The sequence below is a fragment of the Neltuma alba genome, unplaced genomic scaffold, assembly GCF_004799145.2.
Source record: "Neltuma alba isolate B1F8T4 unplaced genomic scaffold, ASM479914v2 tig00011136_pilon, whole genome shotgun sequence".
Taxonomy (NCBI): Eukaryota; Viridiplantae; Streptophyta; class Magnoliopsida; order Fabales; family Fabaceae; genus Neltuma; species Neltuma alba.
In genome coordinates this window covers 118,403-143,444 of record NW_021635872.1, presented here as the reverse complement: position 1 = coordinate 143,444, position 25,042 = coordinate 118,403, and the positions used below count along the sequence as shown (strand labels likewise).

General features: G+C 37.1%; 4 protein-coding genes across 5 annotated transcripts; 2 read left to right on the top strand and 2 right to left on the bottom strand.

Annotated features, from left to right (window-relative positions):
* Nucleotides 1–216: 216 nt before the first annotated feature.
* LOC114761811 (G-protein coupled receptor 1-like) lies at nt 217–4,962 on the bottom strand. The gene is made up of 9 exons (XM_028951247.1): nt 4,678–4,962; nt 3,696–3,727; nt 3,439–3,608; nt 3,079–3,173; nt 2,319–2,420; nt 2,176–2,232; nt 1,680–1,823; nt 1,246–1,316; nt 217–840 (listed from the first exon to the last, which is right to left on the bottom strand). Exons 1-9 carry the CDS (start codon nt 4,858–4,860, stop codon nt 735–737), a joined length of 960 nt encoding a protein of 319 aa, XP_028807080.1. The 5' UTR covers nt 4,861–4,962; the 3' UTR covers nt 217–734.
* Nucleotides 775–17,333, top strand: LOC114761812 (2-hydroxy-6-oxononadienedioate/2-hydroxy-6-oxononatrienedioate hydrolase 1). Of its 2 annotated transcripts, XM_028951249.1 has the most exons (6): nt 775–781; nt 13,580–13,587; nt 15,039–15,775; nt 16,441–16,536; nt 16,723–16,790; nt 17,025–17,333. In XM_028951249.1, exons 3-6 carry the CDS (start codon nt 15,149–15,151, stop codon nt 17,137–17,139), a joined length of 906 nt encoding a protein of 301 aa, XP_028807082.1. In that variant the 5' UTR covers nt 775–781; nt 13,580–13,587; nt 15,039–15,148; the 3' UTR covers nt 17,140–17,333. The 2 variants fall into 2 exon arrangements, with proteins under 2 accessions (XP_028807082.1, XP_028807081.1); XM_028951248.1 differs by lacking the exons at nt 775–781; nt 13,580–13,587 and having other exon boundaries at nt 14,982–15,775.
* LOC114761810 (serine/threonine-protein kinase RIPK-like) lies at nt 5,973–8,829 on the bottom strand. Its single transcript, XM_028951246.1, has 4 exons — nt 8,033–8,829; nt 7,727–7,862; nt 7,432–7,568; nt 5,973–7,317 (listed from the first exon to the last, which is right to left on the bottom strand). Exons 1-4 carry the CDS (start codon nt 8,414–8,416, stop codon nt 6,826–6,828), a joined length of 1,149 nt encoding a protein of 382 aa, XP_028807079.1. The 5' UTR covers nt 8,417–8,829; the 3' UTR covers nt 5,973–6,825.
* A 2,451-nt stretch (nt 17,334–19,784) lies between the features above and the next one.
* LOC114761820 (fatty-acid-binding protein 2) lies at nt 19,785–24,420 on the top strand. The gene is made up of 11 exons (XM_028951258.1): nt 19,785–20,012; nt 20,709–21,306; nt 21,413–21,629; nt 22,070–22,145; nt 22,237–22,339; nt 22,589–22,657; nt 23,085–23,121; nt 23,208–23,282; nt 23,363–23,414; nt 23,707–23,751; nt 23,862–24,420. Exons 2-11 carry the CDS (start codon nt 20,801–20,803, stop codon nt 23,957–23,959), a joined length of 1,278 nt encoding a protein of 425 aa, XP_028807091.1. The 5' UTR covers nt 19,785–20,012; nt 20,709–20,800; the 3' UTR covers nt 23,960–24,420.
* Nucleotides 24,421–25,042: the final 622 nt, after the last annotated feature.

The following is a 25,042-nucleotide window of genomic DNA, read 5'->3' as shown; positions in this document are numbered from 1 at the left end:
GGCTTCCTTTTCCAACTATAAAATCAACATTTTAATAGTTCAGATTTAATTATTTATCATTTTTTTTTGGCGCATATTTAAATTTTAGTAGTTTGGATCTGTTTTTTTTTTGGTTGTAATTCAACATTTTAATAATAATTTAAAATATTAAAATCTTAACCATTAAAATAGTCATCTAGTGGTTATGGTTATAAAGTGAAAAGGAGGGAAAGAGGATGAGAGGGGAGGGGGAAAACAATCCCCAGCCGCCACAAAAGGCCTTTTGATTACCATTACTATCCATTCTTGTAACCAACCAAATGGGTCCTAAATACAGTGCAGATATGGAATAAAAATACTAAAATAGGGTGACAATTTGGACGTGCATCCATACCATACTACAAAAATATGAATGAAACATTCTATCTCAAAAATTAGAGAGAAATACATGGACATATACAGAGATGCTCGAAATTAGGACCTGCAAAAGAATAACAAAAGGAACAGAAGTTTAGGCTTCCATTAAAAAATTGCACTTGCGGCGGCAGTCACAAGTGGGTCTTTGCTTGAGCATAATCATAGCTTCCCGACACATCAAAATAAGTTGCCTCATCTGCTGTTGTCTATGACAAGATAGGTACCAAGCTTGGGCTGGCAAAGCAGATTTCATAGCGACACCCACATGATTCATATCAGCGAGCGACACAGCAAAGCAACAAATAACATGGAATGGAGGATTATACCATGTCCCTTCACTATCGTTCGTCTTCAATTTTTAATGAGACTAGCTCACTTTCTTGTTGTTGATTTCTATACTTCGAATTATTAGGAAGCCATCTGCAGAGTCTCTCTGGCAAGAACCTGGTATATAAAAAGAATAAATGTCTAGTTGTTTGTTTCAATTGAATGAGCTAAAAAGAAATTACGTGCTTACACATACACCATTGATTGTCTTCTTAGAAAAGGAACAAGAAAATAAATTAGTGATTCTCAATCTACCGGTCAAAATCCAAAAACCTCAAAAAATAGATGATAAGTGGTCTAAATAATATTCTTCCACCCAATAGCCACAAATCACAAGGTTGTAGATGTAGAAATAAGAATGACAAATGAATGACCTGGAGAAGATTACCAAGAGTTGGAAGAATATGACGCCACGAGTGATTCAGTCAGTAATAGACTTGAATCTTGCCAGGGCTTGCATGGAATATAGAAAGCAAATTGGAACTTCTCAAGGAATATAGATAAAATATAAGCAAGGCTTACATGTTTAGTCTCTCAAAAATTGCCCGACGAACAGAAGAATTGAGGCCATATGCTATTGAGTTGAAGAGGCCCTGCAACAAGTGGAGGGAGTGCCAAAAATTAGCAATACATTGTACCTCATGACACAGAACCTGGTGTTCAATCTTCATATGATGTAAAAATCAGTAGTACAGGATGCCAAATGCACTGCACTAATTGGAAATGGCATTTCCGACCCAAAAAAACTTTTGGAAATGGCATAATAAAACATTTTTGTGTATTTCAATGGCAAATACTTCCTTTGTGCAAAATTATTCTGAAAAATGATTCAGTATGCCGGTTCAGCTAGGGAAGTTCTACAATATTGACCACATTCCATGCTAAACAGGTTATAGAGCAATAATGTAATAATGTGAATATAGCTGAAAACAGCAAGTACAATGATTTTAACATACCATGAGGGCAGCCGTTCCAACATCTAGAAATGAAAGCCAAAAGATCTTATGGTCAGGTTCAATAAAGTCATGAATGCGGTTGATAGTGCCAAATGCAAAGGATCCTATCAGAATCAGAGGATAGTATCCCCAGCGACTCACAGCCTGCAAAGTAAAACAGGGATGCTATAATTTCTTTATAGAGGAGGAATGCAGATGAGACAATAATTATAGTTTCCGTTTAAGCAATTCGTTTGAGCACAAAAAATAACATGGGAGATTGATAAATATGCCACATGACAAGAAGGGAACATATAGAAAACGAATAGCCAAACAATGAGAATTCTAAGATTAGAAATGTTAACAGCAGCTAGTAACTGCTAAAAGCTTATCCTATGTTCACTTATTGTCGTTTCCCCTCCTTTTAGTTAGGAGTGGGAAGGAAAGAAGAGTTCCTCATCCACATGCATGGATTTTATATTTCCGATATTGCACAAGTAGCCAGAGTATAAAATACCTTCATGTTATCTCTCGTGTCTGAGACATAATTTCGGTCTGAAATACCAACTGCCATCTGAAATTCGCAAGAGAATGGTAAGGTAAAGGTTCCTGAATCAATTAAGCATGGAAAAAAAAAAATCTGCAAATTTGAGCACATACACGGGTTGCATTGTTCAGCATGCGTATTACTTGAAAATATGTAAACCCATTGTAAAGAATTGCACCCCAAAGTGGCATATAAAATGTGATAAAATGAACCGCCTGCACAGGAAAAGAACTTTATTTCAGAAGATGAAGAGAAAGGGAGCTATTTTTATGCTACTTCACAAACAAGGTATCATACTCAAATTCAGTGCAGCACAAAAGTTGCAGAAGATTGAGGCTTCTCTTGTCGTTCTGCCTTTTCCCTCTTGAACCGTATAATATTTACAAAAATGAATTTAAAAAAATTGATGTAAAAAACAACAACATAGTATTTATTATCATCAACTTCATTTAGATAAAGTCATCATGGCAACTCAGTGTTTCTTATCACCAACTTCGTTTAGATAATGTCATTATAAAGAGCATATAGGCCAATCATAAAAGTAGAGATAGAGTGCCACACTGAATTTTCAGCAGAGACTTAAACATTTGCATGGATTTTTTTTCCCAGTCAATTTTAGCTGCATGACATGCTGATAATTAGGAGTTTGGCAACCATGCCTTCATTTCAACATTCAGCACAATTTGTGTTCATAGCATGAAGCATTACATTCAAAAGCAAATGGAAGTATGGAGCCTTAAAAAAATAACATGAAATTGAGATATGAAATAAAGGACTCGTCGTGTTCTTTAAAATGAAAGGCTAAACTATATTTTTGAGAAGTTAAAATACTTGAAAATAGAGCCAATCTAACTCTTAGTAAATAATACTTGCCTTCCCAGTGCGACCCATTTGACTTGAACACCATGTGCCGAAATGTCTATGGTCATTACCAAAGGAGCGAATGACTGTCATTACTAGGGAGGTACCTATAAATAGTAAAAATTTCATCAAATGAGCTCCCTGCAATTAAAGACTTAAAATAATTACAATAATGAGCAGAAACTGGAAACAAAAGTGGAACTAGGAAATCAAATGTATAAAATCATATAGTCAAAATGCACAATAAATTGCTACTAAATTTTAATTTCCAGATAACAGGGTGTTGAAGAGATACTGGATGAGGAGATTATGGCAAAGTTGCCCATTCCCCAAAGTTGACAAATGAAAATTTGATCATCCACAAATACATACCCCAAACATATAGATGAAACATGGCCTCCAAATCTTCAACATCTGTTTTGTGCCTGACAACAGTGCGATGAAGGGTAAAAGCAATTGTTGTAGTCCATAGGAAAGATGCCACACAAAAGAAATGTGTGCTATAACTCTGAGCATAACAAAAGAAACCTTTGGATGGGTCCCTAAATCAAAATGAAACTTCCATCAATGAAGTAAGGAACAACTTAACATACATATGAAGAAGACTGCACTTGATTCAGCAGGCATACCCTACTATGTTGAAGAAACTGCAAAGCATGTCCTGCAGTCAAAGAAAATGTCACATTGGAGCACTTTACAAAAGGTTGAGTACTGAAAAAGAAAATGCGGCAAAACTAACAGACAGCCACAGGGCACAGGCATGACTGGTTTCCTGAAGTTCAAAGGGAAATAATCTGAATCACACAATAGCATTAGTAGCGCTGCAAATTAAAGAGACTAGGGGTAACAGGACAGATTGCTGAAGTTAGCTGCTCAACTCAAAGTATACTTATAATGCAATTAGACTTTTCAATAAAAGGCCGTTTTACACTTAAAAACCCAGGAGTCAAGCCAACAACAAGCAGGTTTATAGTTTGCTTTGCCTGTAGAAGTTTATTGTAAATTTGTAATTACCAGGTCACGTATCAAATCAAATATTAAACATTTTTAACAACAGTTTAATATTTAGACTCCTAATTCCAGTCCTAATCACAATTAGGTAAATCACATTCCCCCGTGGTTTGGCCGATATCAAATTGTTCCCATGTGGTCTAAAGTGCCTCATTCAACTCCTTTATGCTTTGTTTCATTACTGATTAAGCACCTTGAGTATTTTTTTGTTTCTAATTACAACCGAAATAATCACGTGAAAGTTAAACTAATAAGCTATGTCATTGTTAAATGATGTTTTACCTAAACTAACATTACACAATTAAGATCGTGCCCTTGATCCTACAAGCTCTGCAAAAATGTTCAAAATGTAGGAGAAACTTTATCATTTTAACCTTCACTTTTTTCAGAAAATTTGCAAGTAAAAGTAAGAGGTTGATTGTGGATCCAATTCAAGTTTCGACACCAAACTGATGACATATTTGAGAACTAACAATTAAAAGCCAAATGAAATCGTGCTAACAAAGAAAGATTTATATCAGGCGATAACAAGAAGAAATCAGATCTGAACATCAGCAACAAAATCCGAACGATCCAAATAAGGTGGAATGAGATGCATACAGAGAGGGCAAGGTAGAAAACAAGTTTGAAGGAAAACTTGCGGAGCTCCTTGAATAGGACGTAGCAGAGCACAATGAAGCTCGACCCGACGAAGGAAAGGCTGGACGCTCCGGTGTTCACGGCCGACAAAATCCGGCGATCATTCGCTGTAAGTGCGCCGGCAACAGACACTAAGGTCGCCATTAGCCCAAGTACCAATCCGTGTTGACCCTCGAGGCTCTATTTCTGCTTCTTTCGTCTTTCTCTGGTTTTCAGTCGCGCGCGTAAACTGAATCAGAGTCAGTTGGCTCCCAATAAAAAAAAAAGTCGAACCGGATTCTTAGTTCAAGTTCGCTTTTCGTCCCCCATATGAAAGTGATTAAAATTACACAAAAAAGGAAAATTTAAAAAAAAAATTGAAAACAAAATACGACGTCGCATCATGTGATTGGCTTTTTTTTTTTTTTTTTTGGGCCAGGTCGTTTTGTCTGATGGGTTACGGTGCTTGCTTGTTGTGGTTGACGAGAATGTGAGCATTGCCGCGCAGGTTCGAATCGCAAAGGCCATCTGAAACTGTCGTTTCTAGTTAGTTTTCCCCCAAGGCCCAATCCTTTTAAATTAAATCAAGAAAGCATTTAAGTGAAAGAGTCCAAGAGGATAACATGATGACAAGAATGAGGGAACCAAGAGGGCGAAAAAAAAAAAAGGATTTCTAACCATCAAACAGGCGGCTAGCTCATCTTTAGTCTGGGAGTTATTAGTTATTAGCACTATCCATTTGACAAGTTCTATTAATCCTAATTACAAAAGGTTATCATCAAATCTCAAATTAAATTCCAACACTACTATGACATGGGCAGAAATAATTGACTAAATTCTGTTAGTCGCAGGTATAAGAAGCATCGTAATTTTGCACTCATCTGCTAAAACCATCTCTTTAGCAAAATTTATCACGTTCAAGTTAATTCTATCCCATGCATGTACTATCATCCTAATCAAGTCATTGTGTACTGGTCAAAAGTTCACAGTACCCGCAATCAAGCACCTAAAATGGTCAATGTTGTGAGGGAGCAAGGAACTAGATATATTATAATATTAGATGAATTGTTAATTAAAAAAAAAAGAATAAGAAATGGACGTTATCTATTTATTTTGATAAATAGAGATGAGATGAAGATGATAACATCAGGGCTGGTGGCTGCCATGGGGAAAAATCAAGCAGTAGTGGTTGGGCGGTTGCGGAATTTGCCAATATTCCCGCATCCACGCTTCACACACGACATGCAATAAAGCTCAGGCGGTAGGTATGCTTGATGGGAAGCTAAATTGTAAACTAATATACATACATATATTATATATACACCACTTTATGGATTCCGATGGTTTAGTGTTTGTCCATTTATTCGCTGAGATCAACGTGAGTTAAAGGCAATAGCTTAGGTTATTTCCAAAAAGAAAACTTTACATCTTATGACAAAATCCTTCTCACCTATTTAACTCGCATAATATAAAATAAGGTTACTTCTAAACCAAGCATTCCGACTGTAATGTTTTACTATTTTCCATCCCAAATAGAAGGTTTAATTTGTTATATTCCAACATTAACTGCGATGCTTACTTTTCCTTGAGTTGTTCTGTCATTGTCATCCCATGCGGACTCATAGTACGTCACGTCGAAAAATAGGCATGACCGGGTTTCCACTTGGAACAACTAACCAGGCTTATTTTCTACTTTCTCACACCAATAAACAATACAAGGATAACGATTTCCTTCCCTGTGGCTGCCAGGAAGGACCTTTTAATCATTATGTTAACCCCCGTCTTTCTCCTCCACCTACTGACGAAAAGTCGAAAGTTCCCTGAACACGCCTCTTCTGGACTGATACTTAAATGTACACGCTTTATGCCAAACTTTGCACTGAATAACTGTGTACACTCTCAAACCTGAGAATCTTGTTTACCCCTCCGGACAAATTGCATCTCAAAGTGGTAATATTATTTTCACCTCAAACTGCATCCTCCTTGGCGCAGCTTTCAGTTCCTAGCTAATTCTGTATACAACTAATTACTTCCAGCTTCATAATTATGAAGATCCACACATCCTTTACGGACCAAAATGAGAAAACCAAAAAAAGAATTACTATCTGGGTATACTTTCATATCACTAGTTTACGCTTCTTTTTGGCCTTCGCTTACGGCCACATACACGAACGGTCCTATGAAAACATCGTCAAAGCCCTGAAGTGTCTCCAATATGGCAACCACATCGGACATGGTGGGCCTCGGTGTTGGGTGGTGGCTCAAGCATTTGTAAGCCAAAGCAGCCACCTTGCGAGCTCCTCTCGCAGGAAATTGACCTTCCAATCTGGGATCTATGACTCGATACAGCTTTTTGGGATCCCTTAACATAGGCCTTGCCCACTCCACCAAGCTATGTTCTTTGCTGGGCCTGGTCTTATCCACCACCCGCTTCCCTGTGAGCAATTCTAACAGAACCACGCCGTAGCTATACACATCGCTCTTCGTTGTGAGGTGACCTGTCATGACATACTCAGGAGCAGCATAGCCATGTGTTCCCATTACGCGTGTTGTTACATGTGTTTCTTCGCCTTCCGGACCATCCTTTGCCAGCCCGAAATCTGACAGTTTGGCTGTGTAATCCTGTGTTTGGAAATTAAAAGTTCATTAAGTGAATTTGTATTCGCCGGGAAAATTGCAGATATATATGGTCAGAACTCAGAAGTGATAACAGAGGGGACAGAGCAGAAAACATACCGAATCCAGCAAAATGTTTGACGCTTTGAAGTCTCTGTAAATGACTGGTTTATGTACTTCGTGAAGGAAGGCCAGGCCCTTGGCTGCACCTAATGCAATTTTCATCCTGGTTGACCATGGCAAGACAGCAGAGTACCCTAAAACAACGGAATCAGGGTCAGGCATGGTTGTGATTTGAACTTAGCTTCTCTCTTCGAATCCGTAACCAGAAAGTTTTTGGTTCTTTTCTGTTCTGATTTGGGGGGAAACATCAAGGGGTAGAAAAGAACAAGTAGAAGAAAGAAAAGTAACCTACTTCTGAAGAGCTGGTTCTCCAGGCTTCCTCTTGGCATGTACTCATAAACCAAAAGCCTATGTTCCTCCTCATAACAGTACCCAATCAACTTAACAAGATGCGGATGCTGCAGCTGTCCGAGGAAGATAATCTCTGCCTAAAGAAGCAAATATTTTCCCAGTTAGTATCGAACAGTTCCGTCAATACTCATATTTCACTAGCACTTTTGAGTTATTTTATTCTGTTAAAAAAGCATGCAACCTTAATATTGGTGTGTGACTAAGGAAGAAACTAATAAATTGTAGTCAATTGGTTGAGGGAGCTAACCAGCCATTCCCTATGACCTTGCAAGCCACCTAGGTCGAGGCGTTTGACAGCTACAGGCTGAGCTTTCAATCCACGCCTAAGTTTGTCATCAAAAAATCCCTTGTGCACGGGTCCAAACCCTCCTTCACCAAGCAGATTGCTCCATGAGAAATTATGGGTTGCCTCCCTAAGCTCCTCTAGGCTGAATACGTGAAGTTTTGAACCGGCAAGAGAAATTGAGAGATCGTCAATGGCTTGAGATGAGCTGGAATTGCTTATGTCCGAGAGGCACAACCTCTGAAATGAACCTCGTTTCAAAGGTTGTTTTTCCTGCAAGGTGGGGTAATCGGTCCTGTAACAGTTTAGGACGAAGATGATAGACTTCCATGTAATCTTCTTAGTCATCTAGCTAGAACCGATATGAGCAATGCTACGATATCCGATCGACCTTGGCAATGTGTTTTTCACTAATCAGACCTTTGAAAGTGGTTTAATCAGGAGGACGGCATGGAAGCTAAGATGGAATTTTTTTTTAATAAAAATGGTGACTTTGGAATATAGAAGTGAAGGACGAGAAATATATATAATACGTGCATTCACCTACCACCCTAAGGAGAGAAGTTCTGGGAGAGATTCCTTGACTTCTTGATCTCTTGTAAATGAATGCCAACAGTTTCACTATTGTGCATGAACGATATTTCATTTAATAACATTATTTCTATTCGCTTTTATTTTTTTAAACATTAATAATCATAGGTATGAACGTATATCTTCAATTAATTAGTAGACAAGTATCTTGCCTACCTCTTGACTTCAATGTTACCCTAAACTCTCTCCCCCCACCCTCCACACAAAACAAGAACACATGTACAGTTTCCATTTTCCTCCCATGCCGTCCACTAATGGAGCTTGTTTAGTTGTTGATGTACATCCTCCGGGAAGGTCGCAGAATATTAAAGATTTGCCATGGGAATTTTTCTAAGTGCTATTATATAAACTAGCAAGTCCCATTATCATATCCTTGTTGCACACATCAAAGAGTTTGTATCTTGTGGACATCTGCCTCGTTTTAACAAAAGAAAAGTGGCATGTCGTGGGTTGATGAATGTCATGTGTTAACGATTTGATATTTCCCAGTTTTTGGTTGGTAGTGTTATCTAGAGTGTTTATGGTTAGGATGTCAATATCAGACATTGGCAACTTGACAATCAGACTCTTGTTTTAAAATTCTTAAGGTGGTAGTCAAGGATAGGTTCTAACTCATTGCAACGCATTAACGTGAGGCTAATCAGAATGGGGTTTGCCACTCGTTTTTCTTGATTTAATTAATAATTAAATATATCACGTCCATATATAATTAATAATTAAAACCATTATATTATACGCGTGTCTGCGCCAATTCGGATCAGGCACGCACATTCTAGAAGCAGACAGGTTCAAGCTGTGACTCCCAAATGGTCGTACGCTCATAGAAGCTACATATTGAACCAAACGAGGAGCAGCAATAATTAAAAAGAAAACAAAAACAAATATATATGGTGGCATTTGCCAAGAGAGTCAAAAGGAAAGGGTGAACAAATCAATCTAACCACAACCACTTCATGAAGAATCTGCGAGACACCATAGAATTAACTCGTTAGGAAAAATCAAACTCACGCAAAGGCTATTATTGTTTGACAATTACGCCTCTGCCTCGTTCTCATCAAAGCACGAACGCATCCTGTTGTATAATTAGTTTAGCACTTGAAATATATAAAAGGAGATGATAATTATTTTTGTAAGAGTTCTAATTCCATGGGTTATGTATTTTCCCAGAAAATGCTCCTCCATCACTAGCATGTAATTAACTAGCTGATAAAAAAAGAAATGAATGGTGGAAGAATATAATAAGGAGAATATAAAACTGTCAACGTGACCAAATGTAAGTTCTGCCCTGATTAATAATAAAAGTAGTAAGGGTCCAGAAGGAGGGAAGAAGAAAGAAAGAGATACTCTATAAAGAAATGAAAATGATTAATGGTTGGAGGGCGACGGAAAGTGGGGTCAGCGTGGATGAACAAGATTCAAAAACGTGGCCCAGTTTGTAAGGGTCGTTATCCAGGGCTCGAAGTTGGTGAAGGAAGATGTTGAAATGAACGGCTTAGTATAGTAAAACCTTCGGCCTGCATTATTCCCAACTTGCCCCACCCAACTACGCAAGCTAAACGTGCATGTTATGGCTCTGCATTTCTCCTTATACTCTGTATGTATACAAAGAACAGTTCTGGAATTGAACATTGAACTGAACACGAACCTTTCAATATGTTATTTATTCATCCTGAGCAAACAGTTCTGTTTCATACAATCGTAACTGGTCAGTGGTCAAGCGGTGAGGCGGAAACTAGAAAGTAAGGGCACGGCAAAGTTGATAGCACAATCTAGTATGAATTCTTTATCTGTACACTACGCTCTCTCCTATTTTTCTCGCACAATCTGTAATTCCTCTCTCAGAATTAATGACAAATTTAAAAATTCCAGTTGTGAATGGAATTGATTTAATAATAAAGAATGTAGGGGCAGCTGGTAGCTGCCGCCTCAGCCATTCCATTTGGTGCTGATTCCTGTTAGGAGATAGAGAGGGCAGGGAGGGTTTGTTAATTTGCAGATTGATCGGGCCATTCAGCGTTATCGGATTTAGATTTGATTAATTAATAATAAATATGGAGAAGTAATGACTGGGTCCCAGAATGAAGCCAGAGAAGCAGATCTTTGTTAACCTTGAGGCCGAAGAAAGATATCCAAACCCCTTGGGACAGACAGGTGTCCGTTTCTCCTAGGATAGGATATTCCCACCACGCATAATGTTGAGGATAAAGATGAATTCTAGAAGTCTTAGTTTGGAATCAGAATTTGGAGTTAGGAACTGGATATTTACGACTACCAGCGGTCCATGGCATAAAAATTACTTAGATTAAAAAAAATAATTAAATTAGTTATTTATAATAAATATGTATTGTCTTTCTTAAAATATCTTTATTAATCAAGTGTATTGGTTAGAACTATTATTATTACAAAAACTACCTTTAAAAAAATGGATAACTATAAGAGAAAAAATAGATTGGGGTCTTATATTTAAAATCAAAACAAAAGTCAAATGAGCTTTTATATTAAGGACTGAAGGAAGTACTGCCTATTGTGTTTAACATAAGAGCTAGTTTGACATTTAATTTGATCATGAATATAAAAATGCCAATCTAATATCTCTCATATTTATCTATTTTTTTAAGATGCTTCTTGTAATAGTTACATATGTTAAAGATTTTATTACATAGTGACTCTATCTAATAAACATTATCACTAAAAATATTTTAGAAAAGACAACATGATTAGTAAGATTATTTTAGATAAAAAGATACCTATTTATTATAAATAATTAATTTAACTAATTTTTTAATTAATTCAAATTAATTAATTAGTTTTTATATTAAATATGCAAAAGTTTTGGAACGTTTGGTGTAATGTAAGGGAGAGTGTGTCATACGCAAACTCCACGGCCACAGATTCTCCTTTCCTCCACACATTATCCACGAGGAAGCTTTTCTGATTTCTGCCGTCTTGTCTGTCTCGTACTATGCTCCCAGTGTTTTCCTTCTCCCAAACTCAAAGCCGCCGCGCCTGTTCCTTTCTCTGCCTCGTTCATGCACACGGATTGTCGGATTCGGTGCCACGTTATAAACGACATTTTACTTAACCATCCACGCCAATTATTTAAACCTTTTTAATTTTACATAATAAATTCATTTGAAAAAGATAAACGCTCTTAAAATTATTTTATCTTAGATTTTGACACTGATGAAGATATTGTTAGAAATAGAAAACTAAAATATCATTCAACTTGAACCGTTTTTGAGCAGTCCATGCTGATCATTAGTCGGCACATATCATGAGTAGAGTCTCTACGGTATTTACTTCGAAGTCTCGCGAGTTCTGCATCCAGATTTCTTCTTTTATTTTTTGTTTTTGGTTGTCCATAAGATTTCAAATTCAAATACTGACAGCATTCCTACTAATCCACTTTCTTCCTTATTTGGGATTTAAAACTACTCCCACACGCACGCCAATCGTATCTAACTGGTTAAGTTTCTTTTTGCTAACGTCAGACGAGTCTTTTTCACTTTTGATGACAACAATTTCACGATGATTATGTAACTACTCCCGTGCTCGTTTGGAACTATTAAAAGTTGGACACGTGGGAAACAAAAGGAAAAGCAGCCAAGAATGAGAGGCCGAATTGAATGACCAGTGCGTGATGTGGCTCTACAGGTAAGCCATGGTTGTTGGGGGTAGTGCGATCAAATGTTAAAGGAAGAACAGGACTTTGATCGAGGAAGCCCAAGTTTAAAGATAAAAGTCCAACATTTTAAACGAGGCATTGGAAACCCGAATGACGACGGTGGGAATATAAATAAAGCCCTGCGTTGTTTGAGAGCCCAACAAGAACACGAAGAGTTAAGCCCATCTATTTTTTTGTAAAAAACATGTTTTTTAATGAGTCCAGCAAGGATTCGAGGGTACTAATTATATAGTCCAGGATTAAGATGCAATTTATCTCCGAAACTTTCACTCACGAGCGTTTTGGGTGCTCAGAAATTTTTATAAGTACAAGTTTGTTTTTAAAATCTTAAAATCGTAACAATATTACTCATTATTATTAAAAAAATCTTCACACTCCCCTGACGTTAAAAAATTAACGTTAGCCGTTAAAATTTTAACGTTGACTGATGATATTTTTTAATAATAGTGAGCAATGTTACTATGATTGTAAATTTTTGAGGTAAATTTACACAAGAAATTTTTTTTCGATGTCTAACATTTCTAAGTAAATACTTTCAGAATAAAATTATACATTAACCCGATCATTCATGATGCAAGTCTCATGTGAATCCAAATCGAAAAACTCAATTAAAATATGTACTATTTGACAGGTATATATGCGACTTGGAGGAAGATAATCAATGATGCTCGAGAACCTCCAAGAACCATTAATTAGGATTGCATTTCGTTATTCAAGAAGTTTCCCTTTAACCAAGACTTTTTTGGTCAAGATTTTTCTAGAAAAATCATGTTTTTATCAGCTTAATATTTTTAGCCAGTGCGCTTGTTCTTGAAGATATAAGTGATTATCCCCTTATGAAATAAAGCTGCAATTGAAGTTAAATTTTGAAGTTAAAATCTTAGTTACAAGTCACAAACGTAAATGATTCTACAGCGAATTGCCTACAATATGTTACATAGTAAAATGTGTAATGATTATATTAAAAAAAATCCAAAACTTATAGGACTGAGGTTTTAAAAAAAAACTAATAATTCATAACGCGTCAAACTATGATTTAAATCGTTCTTAGAAGAATTGCTTGTATTTAGTAACTGTGTGTCAAATACTCATACCTAATCCCAGTAACAAATAAATAAAAATAAAAGAACCCAAAACCCGCCATTGGATGGAGCAGCAGGGCCCAGTTTTGTCCTAAGAGAATAAAGATAGCCGTCATCAAATGGTTTGGTATCGGGCGGAATCAACAACAGAAGGGGGTTTGGTAATGAAGGGCCGGGCTTTCGGGGAGTGGGTCACCCTCACAAGAAAACCTCACCCACCCGGGCATCGACTTCCACGCTCCACCGTCGCCATTAATCGCTCATGCATCTTTCATTTAATTTCTATTAAACCCCCCCTTTCCAAACTCCCAACAACATTATTCCCTTTTCGTAATTTGTGTCTCCCTTCCCTTCTAACTCCCGCCTTTTTTCCTTTTCGTTTTGCGCCCCCTCCTCTATTTCCGCGGATTTTTTTTGTTTTTGTTTTTATCCTTTCCGCGTTACTGTGTAAGGAAATTTTGATCTATTGCTTTTAATGCTTTTATTTTTTTGAGTGAAATTAATGCTTTTATTTTTAATTCTGTCCCCATGAATCGTAATAAAAATGAAGAGAGAGGGAACTGATAAGGTAAAATATACTACTACTTCCAATTATAATTATAACGCATTGTTTATATAAATAAAACCTCGTTTATACAAATAAAATCTTGTAATTAGAATTAAAGGTAAAATTATTTAATTTTTTTAATAAGAGCAAAAGTATAAAATTTTATTTATTTAATACTCATCTTTGTATGTAAAAAAACTTCTATAAATACCAAATAATATAGAATAGAGTGATATACATGACACATCCGGTCTTACTTTAAACTTTAACCTCCTAACTCATTCTATTACCAAAAAATAAACAACACCACCCTCCCTGATCAGGGACACTGATCACACCGATTTAATTTCCAGAATGTTGACAAAATTTTCACCCCTTACCCCAAGAAGGAAGTCATATTTACTTCAAATGCACTATTTCTTTTCATACATTATATTTAATCTGAATTTTCTAAGAATATTATCAAATTGTGATGTGCGTTAAAAAAAAAAAATTCAGCTGGTGCTTACCATTATTTTCCACCCAAAAAATTATTAGAGGTGGTCTTTCCCACCAATGAGTAAGTTTCGTTTCAGGTGGAATTTCTACATATTTTATGTCTGACATTCAAAACCCAACTAATTCTGGATTTTTCTAGCATCTTTGAAACCTCAATCCAATTTTTTACAAACGTGTAAAAATTCAATTCAATAATTTATTTATTCTGGAAAGAACATCCAAATAATAATAATAATTAATTTATACCTTTTTTTGCCAATCTGGCAATTAACATGAGTGCTTTTTTTCGCTTTTTCATAAATAAAAGGTTGCAAATTTAATTTCATTTTTAATCTCAACTTGTTGATATCTGACTCTCCAATTAAAAAAATTAAAAAATTGTTGCAATGAAAAGTGATCAACCATCAGCCATTACCAGAATAACACGTGTGAGTGACATCGCTGCGTTGGCGAATGACCTCATGGTGATACTTTCACCTAACGGATCGGAGGATCTTCATGCCTTCCTCCCAACAAGGCACGCCATCAAAAGGACAAAAAACACTGGCACTAACCCCCACAAGAAAGTGCCAATTCTCCTCTTCCTCCGAGACGCTCAGTATCTTCCTTCACTTCATGGCCTAATTGACCCCGAATTCAATTCCTCAATTACGTTTCTAGCTCCACTATCCGCCATCATGTTCCCATCATTCCTCAGCATCGTCTCCGTATACGGCAGCTATCTCCGCCGCTGTTTCATCACCGCCGGCCTTTCCTCTCAAAAGATCGACGTGGATGACCAGACCACCCTCCACTTCTGGGGTCCCAGAAAAGAAGCCGCCCGCAAAAAGCCCTCCCTGGTTCTAATCCACGGGTTTGGGCCGATGGCCATATGGCAATGGCGCCAACAAGTCCAATTCTTGGCCCCTCATTTCGACGTCTACGTCCCCGACCTCGTCTTCTTTGGTGACTCCACTACCAAATCCAGTGAGCGAAGCGAGGTTTTTCAGGCAGCCTCAGTGGCAAAACTTCTTGACAAGTTAGACGTCAAGAGGTTCCATGTAATTGGTACCAGTTACGGCGGCTTCGTGGCCTACCATTTGGCCAAAATGTTAGGGGAAAGGGTAGAGAAAGTGGTGATCGCGAGCTCTGGCGTTAATATGAGAAAGAGCGACAACGCGGCTTTAATGGAGAGGGCTAAACTCGACAAGATCGAGGATCTTATGTTGCCCGCTACACCCAAACAGTTACGCAATTTGATGGGCTTGTCCGTGTCCAAGCGTCTCAATATGGTGCCTTCGTTCTTCTTGAACGACATCATAAACGTTAGTTTTCCTCTCTTGTTTATTCTTTCCTCAACTTTGATTCCTCAGTGCGTTTACAATATACTCCATTGTTTTAATTTTCCCCCATTCAAACCAATTTGAGTGATCTTGCTTTAGTTATACTGGTAAACAACACATCTGAGTCATGTTCATTAATTGATGCGAACAAACCAGAGATTGGGGCCTACTGTTTAAGAGAGTTGTCTCTTAAACAAACCAGTTACAATATACTCCATTGTTTTAATTTCCCCCCATTCAAACCAATTTGAGTGATCTTGCTTTAGTTATACTGGTAAACAAGACATCTGAGTCATGTTCATTAATTGATGCAAACAAACCAGAGGTTGGGGCCTACTGTTTAAGAGTTGTCTTATCGGAAGGTCGATCGATCAATTAGTAGAATGAAACTGTTGGGACATTCTGATGTTGTGGATATGATGTATGTTATTGAGAAAACATTATGTGTTGTACGAATCGCTCGTTATGGCTTTTGATGCGAGGCGTAAATATTCGACCTGTTTAGCTGAACCATTAAAAGATCGATAGCAACCGCTTAGGTGAGGGGTAGGTATATGACTGCGTGTCAGTAGGAAGATGTGAAACTCTTGTTAATACTTTCAGGAAGAACCAGTCATGGGAGCTTAACTTTAGACTTGTGGTTGCAGAACTTATACTCAGAAAATAGGAAGGAAAAGATGGAGCTTCTGAAAGGACTAACGCTCGGCAGAGATGATGCTGTGAACCTTTCACCTCTTCAACAGGTAGGTGAACTGTATGTGTGCAGCCCAACTAGGAAACATTAATTAATAATTTATCAAGTAATTAATTAATTAATTAAGATTCCTCTCACATTACGCACCACCTTACCTTGTGACCATATGTGTAAATAGAATTATCAATCATGATATATATTCATTGGTTTGACATGCATATGCATGGATATTCAGGAGGTTCTTATAATCTGGGGGGAACATGATCAGATATTTCCAGTACAAATGGCCAATGAGCTAAAGCAGTAAGTGACTACTCCTCTTTGTGCTTAATTAGTTCTTAGCAACCTTCTTGATAACCTTGCAAAGTAATGTAACTAATTATATATATATATCCGCATAACCTTATGGAGTTGCTATTCTGATTACTATAAGGCTGAGTGCAAATTGCCCTGACAGCTCACATATACTGTGTATATACAGTTAATTAAATTTAATATCCCAGGCAATTGGTTGTTATAGGCTTCAAATGGTTGCAGGGTAATTGGTAAGAAGGCCAGGTTGGAATTGATAAAGAACGCATCTCATGTGCCCCAAATTGAGAAGGCAGGAGAGTTCAACAAAATTGTCTTGGATTTTTTGCGTGGGTCCTGATGCGTACGTGAATGTAAATTTTGTGAGTGCTGCTGCCGATTGTGATGTATATGAAGGGGACTTCCTATCAGTCGTATCCATAATGATATATAAACAGTCATGCTTCCTTTATAAGGTGGTGGTGATTTGTTTAACTGTATTCGCGCCTTCGCTTTCTTATTATGTCATTTAAATTGATTATGATTCGCCCTTCACACTGGTGCCTCGTTATTAAAGGCAGCCATCACTCATCTTCATCCATATCAATCCATTCTCCGTTATTCTTGTTAATTATATTATATTATCAATTATAGTTATCAATTAATTAATCAATCATAGGGGTGAGTGTCCTCTTCTCGGCCCCATTGCACGACCATGTATTTTGAAGGATTTTTATTTGTCTATTTATTTAGCAACGACGTATCTGGAAGGTTTGGCAAAATAAATTTAAAAAACAGAAAAACAAAAGGAGTCCAAGTTGATTGGGGCCACCACTAGCCAGGCAATGGGTATGGCTGACTGGGCACGAAGCGGTATAATTGGGCCTCAGTGTGTTCGCCCTGCCGAATCTCTTTCGACTTTCGGTCTATTCGCTATTGTCCCTTTCGCCGCGTTCAGTGTATGGGCCGAAAATACTTGCGGAGCTCTTCCTCAGTTCCTGTTCCTCTATTGATTATTTAAAGAAAAAAGAGTTTTATTTTTTCAACTTTTATGCGAGTGTAGCTAATGCATACTCCCTCATATTTTTATTATAAATTTCAAATAATTAATTTACAGTTTAATGAATAATTAGTTAAAATTAGTTTAAAATAAAAAAAAATGTTAGAAGTATAATTTTGCTTCTATATATGCCGTGAGAAAAATGATAAAAGAAAATATGTAGGGGAATGTGATGAGAGGAAAATAGTTAGGGGTAACATTGAAAAAATATAGTAAATATTAAGACAAATAAAATTAGAGCTCATAGAATAAATTGAGCCCCTTCATGAATTTAAAGCGTATAAATAAGATTGGAGGGAGTATTTACTAATCCTTAAGTACTGAATAGAATTGTTAATCTCCATTAGTATAATGAAATTCTTTTTCTTGTTAGTATACGAGAAGATTCACTGCAGTGGAGCCGTTGGTTGTTCTTATTATAGAATTGTAGTTCCGTTCGTTAAAGGAGCCGTCCGTTGTTCTTATTATAGAGTTGTATTTTTGGAAGGAATAGATAGATTGTGTGATCATCAAAAAAAAAAAAAAAACTATGGTGCGTTCTGTTGTTGTCGTTATGTATATGTATTTTTTTTTATTAGAGTAATCCTATAAAGATACTATTAGGTACGAAATGTGAGCATTTCTTCTAATAAAAATCTGGATCTTAATTCATCAGGATTAACTCATTCAATTAGATCTAACTGTTTTAACTGGTGCCGTTTCACTCATCACTTTCTGATTTATTCACCATTTTGTACAGGGGAAAATGATGCTCACATTACATCTGCCACTTGCTCTAATGGGAATTGCCCTTTTCATAAAATAAAAGGTATTTCTCCCACGTCATTTATAGTTCCGTCCAAAGCGACCATGTGTCATCTCAGGGCTGATAATTTAGTAAAATAAATTCGGAAGAAGCGGCATTATTCCACGTGTCTGGGCTAGAACGTGGTTGTTACTCTGTCGGTATTTTCTTGTTTGATTATTCGCCGCGGATTATAAAGCGCGTGTTGAAAGCTAGCTCTGATGAACACGGGTCCAAAAGCCATGCACCTGTCATCCACGCCAATGCGTATCAGACACCTGTCCATCTCATCACATTTTTTTCCTGCGAATAAAATATGAGGCCTGTTCTATTCTTCCAAGAGCCGAAGCTCGTGCACAGTGACTTTGCTGTTTCTAACAAGCAATTATGGAGTAATTGTGTGCCAATTCTATTTCCCCAGAACAATGTTTGTTATGAGCGACTTGAAAAAAGAGGGGAGTAAAATTTTAATGAGTTGAATTTAAAAAATTTAAGAAGTGAAGATAGAAAATTTTAATTAAAAAAATATAAGATAAAAGAATAAAAAACTAATTAAAATTTTTTAATAACATTTTTAAATTTTTTTAAATTGAAATCATTCAAATTTTTAATGGGGAACCCTTAGTAATTTTCTTTTTGTAGTTTCATAACTTTGCCAAAAAATAAAGGAAAAAGATGAGCTAAAAGAAGAAATAAAACTTAGGACTCGTTTGGAATAATTTATAAGTAACTTTTTAATTGTGATGTATAGAATACGAGATAAATATGTAAAAAGAAATTTTGCTTCGGCACTTATAATAAGTGCCTCAACAGGAAACCGTAAAAGTGGTGGGGAATTCGGTTTTCCTGTTATTTCCGTGAAAATTTGGGACTGCAAATGGTCAGGCCAGGTGCAAAACAAAACGTGAAAAAGGACGGCGGCAGCAAAACGTGACAATGGACGGCCACCAATGGACGCCGCCGAAGCAACCGATGTTGACCAACCGTCGTGAAAAGAAAGTTCGCATGAGATCCCTGAGGACATAAATGTCATTTCAAAATTGTCCAAGTTTGTTTTTCTGTGTCAGCCGTTGCCAGCGTGGCAATAGAAACCTCCCCATTTGCTTTTCTCTCTGCACAAAAACGCGGCTCACGAAAACTGGGAAAAAGGAAAAAGAAAAGGAAGCTTTCATTTTATATTTTTTTCTTTTTCCATTTTTGTCCAAGTAAAGAAGCTTTTGAATCCACAATGACTTGCTCCCCGCTTGTGCTCAAAGCATATTCCATTTTATTTCTTTAGCGAAAAGAACGAAACTTCACGTTCTCACACCTCGCCGAAAAATCTGATTGATTCGCCTACAATTCCTGGATCTACACGGTCTCAAAGAAGCCTGTTTTGCTTCTGTTTCAGGTTCGTTCCGTTTTCCTACCTTTTCGCGTGATTTTGCGTTCATGATCGGACAAAAGTGGAAGTGAAGGAACAGAAGCACCATTTCCTTCCAGCTTTTTTGGGCATTTGCCTTCCATTGTTTATTCGTTTGATCTCATAGAACATATATGAAATCCGCTGCGCTTTCTTGACCTTTCCATTTTTTTTTGGGTTGCGTTTCTGGGAAAAAAGTGTGCTTTCGCTCGGACTTGAAATGTAATCGGTGTTTAATTGATCAGCAAGAGGCTCGCACGGTAAACTTGGTTTGATTCCGCCTTGGAAATAATGAACTTTCCGAGGTGTCATTATTTGTTGCTTTATTGCGTGATTGTGTTGTATTTTACAAATTACTATGGCAATATATAGTTCACACTAATGAAGAATTTTATATTTGTTCACAATGATAAGATAATTGTCTTGATAAAAACCCCATTACATTACTACATTGTTCTCAGTATTTTTATTCTTGATGGAAATCAAAAGATCGGTTGTTTGGTTGCTTGAAGTTTGGGCGTTAAAATCGGAACGGAGGCGGCCAGCCACTGTTCTAGAATCCGCAGTCTGTTAAGCGTAGAATCAAATTTCGTCCTGTGCTTTGATAAGCACTGTGTCCTGTTCTTCCCTATTGATATGATTATGAAACTGATTTTGATCATCCTCTGCTAAAACTCGATGCAGGTTGTGAGATAAAAGTATTCTTTTGCTACTAAACACCTTAAATCTTCTGGGGAGGTTTGAAGCTTCTATATTAGACATTGAACACAGCAAATATGAAGAGCGATTGGTTATCTTTCATGGGTTCTGATGGAGTTCATCCTGACATCTTTTCATTGGAGCCGTTTGTATTTCATAACCTTGGGTCTAATTTATTTTCACAGCTACATTCATTTGCGGACAATTCTATTTATCAGTCGAGAAACTTATACGCTCCTGGAAGTTTAGCTCTTCAAGAGGCATTTAACCGCATATCAGGACTTGCCGGTGCTTTTGTAGTTTGGTTCTGTAGTGGAACCTACTCAAAGATAGCTCAGGATATAGCAGGCTCTCAATTTAGAAGTTCCGGGGCTTCTATGCAAGTTAAGCCTATATCTTCTGTTAGACATAATCTAGCTGGGTTTCACTTCAGTTTTAGATCAGAAAGAAAATCCGTTGGCCCCGTGGCTTTAGCCAAGATTTCTAGTTCCGCAATGAGGCTACTTTGGAGAGAAGTGAAAAGGCTTCAATCATACCCTGTGCTTTCTCTAGCTGCAGCATTGGTACCGCCAATTCAAAACTTGTAAGTCACACTAGAGGGTGTTTACTCAATTTGAATCATTTTAGGCGTGGCAAAATTTTCCCCTTGTGTCACGACCCTGAGCTGGTTTCGATGTTATTGACCCCAGATCATCAACTGTGCTGACTGGTCCACTTGAGAATACTGAAGTGCCAATGCATGGAGGCAAGGACCAAATCCCTTGTGAGGTTAAGAAAAAGGGATGTGCTCAACTATCTTTTCCTGAATTGAGCCTGACGAAGCATGTGGCTGAGCCTAAAACTGGCATTGAGTTTCCTGTAATTTTGAACAATGTAGTTGATGGAGAGCCGGAGTTAAACTCTGAGGTCATATTCAATTTTCAAATTTTTCTGGGTTTTTGGCCTCTTTCTTATCAATGGGATTAATTTGTGCCTTTATGCATTTGCATGTGAAAAACTAATTCATCTGACTGTTGATATATTGATTGCTTGGAAAAATACACAGCTAGTAAGTAAGCCAAAAAATGTATGCTTGATTGAAAGTTAGGAAGGTAGTGAAAAACGATGTGCAGTATAGGATACCATTTGTCTCGTAATCTTTAGTTTTTTCCTCTGTTCCTGCCATTATGTCTGGTAATCGTGCAATATGAGCTGTGTGATGGGTTAGACCGTGACTGGTTTTATTCTCTAACTTTCTTATGGAGGTCCATTTTATATTTTTATTGTTCCTTAATCTTTCCTACAAGGAGTGCTTGAGCGTTCATTTGCTTCACATGAACTAACATAAGCTATTAAATTTGCTTCAGGTTTTGGTTGGAACTGGGTCCAGAACCATGACAATAGTTAAAATCAAGTCTTTAAAGATCTATGCATTTGGTTTTTGTAAGTTTTCTTGAATATTTGATGCTGATTGTTATAGAGTAATGCCAGCAAAATTATCCCCGTATATTTAGCCACTCTCAATCTTTAACAGATGTTCATCCTTACTCCCTCTGTGAGAAATTGGGTCCAAAATATGCATCATTTTCCGCTGGTGAGCTGAATAACTCCCATGATTTCTACAAGGATCTTCTTAGGTATTGAAAATAATTTCTGCTGTCTGGATATAAAATTTTATCAATTGAGAAGGTTCCCTTTTTTATGGTGATTGTAATTGACCACCGTGAAGTGCAAAGGGACATTTTATAGAGCAATCGTGAGTTATCCAACTGTCCAAAACTGTGAATTTAGCTTGAATAGGATATGCTCATGAGTTGAAAGCTGGTTGATTGATTTCGTGATTAAGATGCTGACTTTGCTGCGCATGTTGGGTTGTTTTATCACAGGGAGGATATTGAAATGACTGTGAGGCTTGTCGTGAATTGCAAGGGGATGAAAATCAACACCGTCAAAGAGTTAGTAACTTTTGTTTTACTTCTCAGTTAAGGAAATTGTTTCATAGGAAAAACAGAAATTCTTGGTTGATTTTGAAATCTGTTCAGTTAATTAGATTTGGTTGAGTTATGTTGTTGCAGGAATGACACTTTCAAATTATTTTGCAGTATTTTTAAATTTTCTGTTTTTAGATTCTTGATTAATGAATATAGTCAACAATTAACTTTTCTCCTCCGAAATATCTGAACTTTGATGTTTGAATGTAATCTTGTTGTTATTGAATCAACTACATCAATTTATGCAATTTTACATAAATGAAAACCTAGATGAGGGTGAATCAAGCAGGTCCTCTCTCTTTTGATGCAACCTCGAGTATTTAAAGGTCTTAGACATAGAGTTGACGATGAAAGTGACAAACTGCTAACCTTTTTTCGTGCACTTTTGCAGTGCTTTTGAGAAATCACTTCGAGCTCGCCTAGTTAAGGTACTTCACTGCTACTGGTAAAATAAATTTTGTTATTTCTGCACTGGACTGATTCTAACTGTTCCTTTGGCTTCTTCTTTGCCCAGACAAATCCAACGACAGATTTTTGTTGCCTGAGAAAATTTGGCTCTTACTTCACCCAGGATATTCCATTACCCTTGGTAAGCCGTATACCAATCTGTATTCTTCTCTATTTTTGAGGATGGCTTAGGGTTACTTATGCTTTATTGCAATGTTTCAGGGGACAACAATCAATTTTCGACAAACAGCTGATGGATGCCTGGTTACTGAAAGTGAGTATGAGTACTAGTTGATCGAATTTATGAATTCGTTGACTCTAGATTTATACCATAATCACAGGTCTTTGGTTCATCTTGAGAAAAAATAGCATAACAAAATTTTTGTTCATCTTTCCATAATGTTTATAGGCAGTTCTAAGGTTTATCTTGAGAAAAAATAGCATAACAAAATTTTAGTTCATCTTTCCATATTGTTTATAGGCAGTTCTAGGTTAAATTTATTGGATTGCCACGGGCAACTTAAATTGTTGACTTTTCACCACTAAAAGTTGTTTTATCTGTGCAGTTGGTGGGAATCATGTTGGAAGTGTCCCTAGCAAAGATTTATGTCGTAAGTGATGTTCAGATTTCGGGTTCAAATCTAAGAACATGTGCCTAATATAACATTCATTTGTCAAGTACTAAACCAAACTAAGTTTTTAGCATATTTTAAACTTGCAGGGGCTTTCTTTGGCATGTACCTTGGGGATGAACCTGTATCTGAGCAAACAAAGGAGGAGATTGGCAAGAACGTTGTTAATATCATTAGAAGGTGTTGAAACGGCTTCATTTTGGACATCCAATTGTCTTGCTTTTTGGAATGGACAATTGGCAACCGGTGGCATATAATATAGCTTCTGGTTGATAACTTGAGCAGTGGCTATACGAAAATAGAATTATGTCTGCCTTTAGATCATCATTTGGGGTCTACTCACTGTACAGTCCGGGCTTATACTTTTCGAGCTTTTCCCCTTCCTTAAAATCCAGCAGGATAGCTCAGATTTGATTGTCACTCAGCTATTCTCTTTTTTAGCTCAGTTGAGGATAAGCATAGCATTATTTCCCCACCCAGATTCTAAATGTATAATAATTTTATTGAATAGAAGGGGGATAGTGAATAACTAGCATCCTTCGTGGTGCTTAGCCGAAAGCAATAGGGCAAAGTGACGGGAGATTCTTAACCTCTGATGGGACCCAGTTCATTGACTCTGATATGCAAAACGCATCTATTTTATTGATTCATGTGTAGGTCTAGTCCCGCCTCCATAGACATGGGGGGGCTTAGCTGCAAGCAAAGGAGTTCGCGGGAAGCTAACTCTCTCAATATAATGGGAAGAAAATGAAGGATTAGAAAAGTAGTTAAGAACGGACCATTTGAGTGCCCCAAGTCTTTCAGCGATATAAGATGAGACCCCCCTTAAGAAAATGTTTGAAAAAACTTCGATGAAGTTTAAGTCATTTATGTTGGCTAGAAACAGAGAGATCCGTTTTAAAAAGGACGAGCAGCCGGGGATGCAAAGTCGTTAGTGCAAATGAAAGTATGACGTAACCATGTATGAGATTGGAATAGACACTAGACAGGAGGCTGGAACCTGAACAACTGAACTTAGTGACCAATTTACTAGTAGGTCTGATTAGAACAGCGTATAAATAGTTTTTTAATTATGATTTACAGAATAAGAGATAAGTATATGAAATGAGTTTTGTTTTGGTTTATGTAAAATATATTTATAAGTGATTTTTACTGCTATCCCAAACAAGTCTTGAGTAGCTTGAATGGCTTGATAAGCAGAAACCTAGGTCTGCTCTCGACTTGGGGTCGTGTGGAACTGTAGAAGTCATGTACTATTGCGGCCCAACAT